Source organism: Lepidochelys kempii, chromosome 2 (genome assembly GCF_965140285.1).
Source record: "Lepidochelys kempii isolate rLepKem1 chromosome 2, rLepKem1.hap1, whole genome shotgun sequence".
NCBI classification, from domain to species: Eukaryota; Metazoa; Chordata; order Testudines; family Cheloniidae; genus Lepidochelys; species Lepidochelys kempii.
The window spans coordinates 49,550,385-49,557,099 of NC_136381.1; the positions used below are offsets into that span (position 1 = coordinate 49,550,385).

The 6,715-nt window shown below is 46.1% G+C and overlaps 1 protein-coding gene across 1 annotated transcript in view; it reads right to left on the bottom strand.

Annotated features, from left to right (window-relative positions):
• E2F5 (E2F transcription factor 5) overlaps nt 1-5,925 on the bottom strand; it is a 27,378-nt gene extending 21,453 nt beyond the window's left edge. The window contains exon 1 of the mRNA XM_073330661.2: nt 5,743-5,925. Within this exon, the coding sequence (XP_073186762.1) occupies nt 5,743-5,925 (183 nt within the window). The remainder of the gene's footprint in view (nt 1-5,742) is intronic.
• Nucleotides 5,926-6,715: the final 790 nt, after the last annotated feature.

Genomic DNA, 6,715 nt, shown 5'->3' on the forward strand with positions numbered 1-6,715 from the left:
CTTCTCCACAATTCTCCCACTGTTGGTAGCACTGCCACAGGGAACCAGATGTGCCAAGGTGGCTCACAACAGGCCTGGTCTACAAGAAAAAAGGCCATTTCACTTTAGTTGGGATCAGCTCTCCTTTCTCCCCCTCCAAATTTCTCATATTTGGAATTGTTCAATAAAATATCTTTAGTGGAAAATAGCTGCACAGTAGTCACTGTTTCTAGTAACTCCTCCCATTTTAAATAAGTATAAACCCAGGCAAATATTACTTGACTTTCTCTTACGAAGGTTTGTGACTCGCAGACAAATACACAGCATGATGCACAGATTCTGTGAATATTTAAACTGTGACCCATTTTATGCTTCCAAGGAAGTTTTAAAAAGTAGTTCATTGGTATTTGGTTGAAATTAGAATCCAGGCACATTTATCAAAGCAGGGGCAGCATCAGCATACCACTAGTTATGAGAAGTAAGGAGTATGCTGCTTCCCTGCCCCTTAAAAAAATATAAACCTCAGACAACTCAGCTCTGCTCTTCTTGCTCGCTGTAGCACACAATGTGTGCACTTGCATTTCTGCAAGCATTGCTTTTTACCTGACTGCCACGAGGAACCATTTCCGGTGTGATTAATTTAGTCTCTCTTTTCTTGTTTCTACTTTTCCAGTGGGATTTTTTTGTTTTGGAACCTCCTTTCCCTCCTCATCTTTCTTCCCTTCTCACTTCTTCACTGATAATTTTATTTCATCTCCTTGACCAGGCTTGTCTACTCACACAGTTATTCCAAGATAACATCACAGATGGGGATGGACATTATTCTGGAATAAGAATGTCCACACATGAAATGACTGAAAAATAACTGTTGCATTTTAAATTCGCACCCTCCTTTAATCCAAATTAATTTTGAAGTGTAGACAAGCTCCCAGTTCTCCCCCCACAGTCCATCTACCTCTAAATGTTAACAAGGTATGTGTCTAATGCTAGAACTATTGCCAATGACAGGCATTCAGAGCCATCTAAAGAGAGAACTGCTCCTAGTGATCACTTATGGGATAGTGCACCAGAACCTAATGGGGGTGGGAGAAGGAAAAAGAATGACAAGACAACAACTGTGCAGTATCACATGCCCAAATCATAATCCCACAGCCAGTTTAACTGTGATTTTCAAGCTTTTCAAGTCCTGCTAGTGGACTACGGGTAGAGAGCCAGCTCCTCTTCCTCTTCATATTCTGCTGCTAAATCAGGAAGCTAAAAACACATTTATTTAATGCCTTCTAAGTATTATTTTCCATATAAACAACTGGTATAGTTGTCACAGAAGAGTTACTGAAATGGTAAGTGATTTTGAATGGGAGGATAGGCGGCTCACAAAACAATGTCTCTCTAAGATGTGGAACCCCTGGCCTTATAAAGATACCTGCTACTGGAACTAAAATTCATGAGCCACCTGCCTACAGAAATTCTGTAACTCCCTGAAAATGTAGCTATGGTATGCAACTTGGTTTCTACTTTTCTTAATAGAGACATGTATAACTGCTTTACAGCAGATACTGGGGTAAACAGATGTTCAGTTTGATTGGTCATGAAAGTACTAAACATTTATTTAGCACAGACTGTGCTTTAATAAAGTTTACTACTATCTTCTACTCATACTTAACAGCTCAGCAAACAAAATGTGTAAGAAAACAGTTTCTGACTTAAACCTAGAAAACCTGCCACGATGGTGAAAGTAGTAGTAAGATTTAAACCCGAGCCTTAATTTTCATTCTTCACTCAAATTTTCTTTGTTTTTCTGGGTAAAAACAGACAAAACTTTAAATATCAATCATCACTACTACTATACTACCATGACCCTGAAAGAGACAACATGAAAAAGTGGACAACAGACAGACAACTCAGGACTTGTGTATACATCGAGTTATTCAGGATATCTACTGTGGAAGAATTCCATGTGTGGACACAGTTATTCAGGAATAAGAGTGTCCACACATGGAGTTATGCCAAAATAGTTATTCTGCTTTAAATTCATAATCTACCTTATTCCAGAATAACTTTAACATGTAGACAAACCCTTAGATACTATGGTGATGAGAGTTAGAAATACTAAATAAATTAACCCTAATACTTTTGGGAGCCATTATGGGCCATAATGTAAATATATTAGTGTTCAAAACAAATCTCCTTTTGCTCCATCATCTTTGGAACCATCATTACTGACTTTTATACTTTCCACTTCTCAAACTGTCTCAGAGGATATCAAAGTTCATGACAGATAATAAAGTAAACTTCACAGCAGCCCCTAAGGCAGGGATGTTCTATGCTTATTTTACAGACGAAAAAGTTAAAGCACAAAAAGGCTTACTGACTTGTCCAGTATCACATAGGAAGTCTGTGGTACAATCTGGGACAGTCCTAATATCTTCCGGCTACCCTCCAAGCTTCCCTTGAAAAGTTTCATTTTCAAGTCAGACCCAGCACTTTAGTCATTAGCATTTCTAATCTAATGCTGATGCACAATACTAAACACTAAGAAAAAGTACATTTTCTCCACCATAAAACTCCAAAAAGAACAGTTGATGTTTATTATTAATTATATGGGAGCACAAAATTTTCTAGCTAACCTCTACTGTATTTTGCACTAAAAACAGTACATGAGATCTCAGTCAATTGGCAAAAATTAATTTTCATTGTACATGTTATTTCCTAATTAGAGAAAAGGTGGGTAAGGTAATATTTTTTATTGGACCAATTTCTGTTGGTGAAAGATCCTGAAGGAGAGCTCCTCATAGCTTGAAAGCTTGTCTCTTTCACCAACAGAAGTTGGTCCAATAGAAGATATTACCTCACTGACCTTGTCTCTCTAATATCCTGGAGCCAACATGGCAACAACAACATAGCAAATAAATTATGTAATTAGGACAGTTTGGGCAAAATTATCCATCCTTTTTCAAGAGATTCATCTGTAGGTAATACGAATTTTCCATCTTCAATAGTTCTTGAGTGTCCACCTGGCTGTAGGGATAAATCCTGCTTCCACTAAAATTCTGTTACTGACTTCAGTGGAATCAAGATTTGATGTCTGAACATCCTGCTTCTTCCTTCTGTGAAGATTTTCTTCAATAAGTAGTCTCCAAGTCACTTCAAACTAGGGTGACAAGACGTCCTGATTTTATAGGGACAGTCCCGATTCTGGGGTCTTTTTCTTATATCTGTTTCTATTACCCGCCCACCCCGTGTCCTGATTTTTCACACTTGTTGTCTGGTCACCCTACTTCAAACACTAAACAGTTTAAAAGACCTCAGCAAACACAACCTCTTGACCAGCAAAGCATCACGCAACATACAACTTCTCTGTGGTACAGTTAAATCAAGGATCTCTGACAAACTCCAAATATGAGATCTCTGGCAATAGTTGGATACATCTGATTGGGTATCAAGACAACTACTTTACGTCACACCATTTCAAAATCACTTCAATTTGGGCTGCTCATAATTTATGGCTTGAACAAGTGCTGAAATGAGTTAAAGGGATACTATCAACTTTGAAACTGAATATTTTTAAGTTTCTGATTGAGCTCCATTGAAATAGTACGTCCTGAAAAGTTTTGTTTTGTATTGTTTAAAAGTCCTTTTGTTCATTAAAATTACCTGTTTTTCTGCTCCCCTATTGACATTTAAGGGTCTTTTCAACAAGGGAAAAACTGTTTATATAGGAAGATAGTGAAAGTGACAATACGCATTGTTATCAAATGCACAATGTGAGCAAACCAGAAGGAAAAAGTGTTCACTAAACTGTTTCAGTTAAGGTAATCTTGGATATTATTTTTAAAAAGTTAATACATTTTTAAATGAATTAGCTGGAAGTCACCTGATTTTCTTCTGTGCAAATGCAAAAACCAAAAGATAGTAATTTTCTATCAGCAAAATCAGAGTTTGCAAGTACAACATAATATTAAAATGTATCACACGACATTCCCGAATTTCCAATGGAGGATGTAATGTACAGAATAGGATCTTCCTTTTACACAAAATTTTCTAGTATCTCTGTCAGTCATAGGTAGAAAACAGGCAAGGAAATTTTAGATGCCAATAACTGCTTTTCTGAGGTTTCTGTGAACATATGTGTAAGTCACACAAGTTCTGAATTCTATAATCTGCATTCGCTGATTAAATTTCAGCCATCTCACAAGTGCTTCCATTAAAATAACTCCAGAACAAATGAGATACACAAACTGCCTTTTTTCTAAAAATGGAAGTTAGAAGCACTAGTAATGCATAAACATAAATCCAGAGTGGCCAGAGCTCTACAACACAACCCAAATTATGGAGACTAGAGATTCAGTTCATCATGATCTGGCAGGCGGCCTCACCATGCCCTCTTGAACTAAGTTGGGGCTACACCTTATGCAGAGATCTGTCTCCACGAGTGCTCATCCAAGGGTAAGGTGCCTACAATCTGTTCCATTCTGTACCTATTAAGAGAGCCTTTTGGTCTCTTGGAAAGTTGAAACCTCTTGGCTCGTCAAAAAATGACCATCCAATCCCTGAAATAAATCATGCAACAGAGAAAGCCTTACAAGTACAGACCAGCACAAGCCTTATACCAGTGGTCCCCAAACTGTGGGGCATGACTGCACCCCTAGCAGGGCACTGAGGAATGTTCAGGGGGGCACGGGTTGGGCCCAGCCCCCACTGGGGTCAGGGAAGGAATACCACACTTCCAGCCCCGTCTGCCCCCAGACCACCTCCAACCCTTGCCTCACTCCTCCCCCAACCCTGTTCAGCCCCTAGTCCTCTCTGCCTCCAGACACAGATACACTAATAAAGGCGTTTTTACTCTCTGCTTGGTTCTCAGACAGAAAAGGTTCTCTTTTGCAACCTGGGCTGGCCTCGGTCACAGCTGATTCATGCCACCTGTTGGGGCTCCACAGATCCTACCAACTTACAAGCCAGCCCCATTACACTGCAGGGGAACTGGAAAGGAAGAAAACACTTGCTCTGACAGGACTCCACTCTCCCTTGGGAGAGGATCCTGCTTGTGTTCCAGTCCCTGCCAACTGCAACCTTTTCGCACTTTGATTGAGAAAGGAGTCTTAATACAGCTTTTAGTTTCTCTCTGGAAAGTCAATAGGGGAAAGTTATAGTTTGTATAGAACTATGGGAAATAGCGCATGAGAAAGAAGCCTGTCTATTCAAACACACACCACTTTCAGTTCCAGAGACCCCCATGCCTTTTCCCATATTCAACCCCCTACACAGAGACTAACTCCAGACTCCCCATCCCAAAACACATTACACCCTCCAATGACGTTCAGCTCCACATCCACCCCACCACTGGGCCACCTCCACTGCAAAGACCACCCAGATCCACCACACACAGGGAGACCCCTCTCACAAACAGGGTCCTCCCCGAAAGATACTCCTCCTTACAGGTGGGCCCACCTAGGCAGGGACAAGCAACCACTCCGTCAGAGTCACACACACACTCCCCCGCACGCTACACAGGTCTGGACACCCCCTCCTCAGCCCCTTCACCCCCCCCCCCCCGCCACTCTCCTCAGGGCCCCCGGGCAGGTCAGCCCCTCGCGTTCACATGGAGAACACCCCACCCCCCACTCACACTCACTCCATCAGCCCCTTCCAGATCCCAGCCTAGCCCAGGAACCCCCATGCAGACCGCAACCCCTCAGCGGCTTCCCTCCAGATCCGACCGACCGCCCCCTGCCAGGCAGACCCGGCCCTGCCCCGCGCACCCACCGCTTTCAGGTCCAGCACGCCGTCCTTGGCCTCCTGCAGCAGCGACACGAACTTGGTGGTGAGGAGCCCCAGGCTCTTCTCGTGCCGGCTGCTGCTGCCGCTGCCGCCGCCGCCGCCTGCCGCCGGGGCCCCCGCGCTGCTGCTGCTGCTGCTGCTGCTCACCGCCTCGGCCAGAGCGGCCATGCTGCTGCCCGCCCTCCAGCGAGCGGGGCGTCCCCGGCGGCTGCGGCACCACGTGTCCCGGGAGGCCCCGGCCACAACAATCCGAGCCCTGCAGGAGCCCCAGGGCCGGGGGGGAGGGGGGGGGGTGAGACCGTGCGAGGAAGTGACGCTACCCACCGCTGTTGCTTGGAGACGGGCTGTTGGGGGCGGGGCTCCGGGCGCCCCACGGAAGGGCGGGGAGGGAAGGCAGCTCCCAGGAGCGCTCTGGCCGCGGAGCGTGAGCGAGCAGCCCCCGGCCCGCCAGCGCGCAGGGATGGGGCCGCGGGGGTTGTCCCGCCGCCGCCACCGGCGGGCCTCCGGCGTAGGCAGGGGCAGGGCTCCCCGCGGGCGGGGCCGGGGCCGGAACAGTGTTTACAGGGCGGGTGCTGCTGATGGAAACCGTGTATTTGGTGCTTGTTAGTCTTTCTTCAAGCCGCAGCGCTCCTCGCAGCACCGCTGGTGCGGAGCGAGAGCGTGAACGTCTCGTTTGAACTCACCCAGCACCCCCTCCCCCCCCACGCCCCTCCTCCGCCTGGGGTTGTTGCTCAGCCCCGCCCAGCGTGGGGCAGCCCAGGGGCCTGCACCCAGCGTTCCTCCGTTGGGTGTGATTTTTCTCACCGCAGTCGGCGAGTGAAAGCCCGGGTGCGGAAGCCGGGACACCAGCACTGTCCCCTCCCGCCAAGCCAAGGCAGAGCACTGGGAACCGCGGGAGGGGGCCGAGCCTGGGGGCGGAGCGTGGGCCGCGATGCTGGGCTGTTTGGGAAGGCACAGC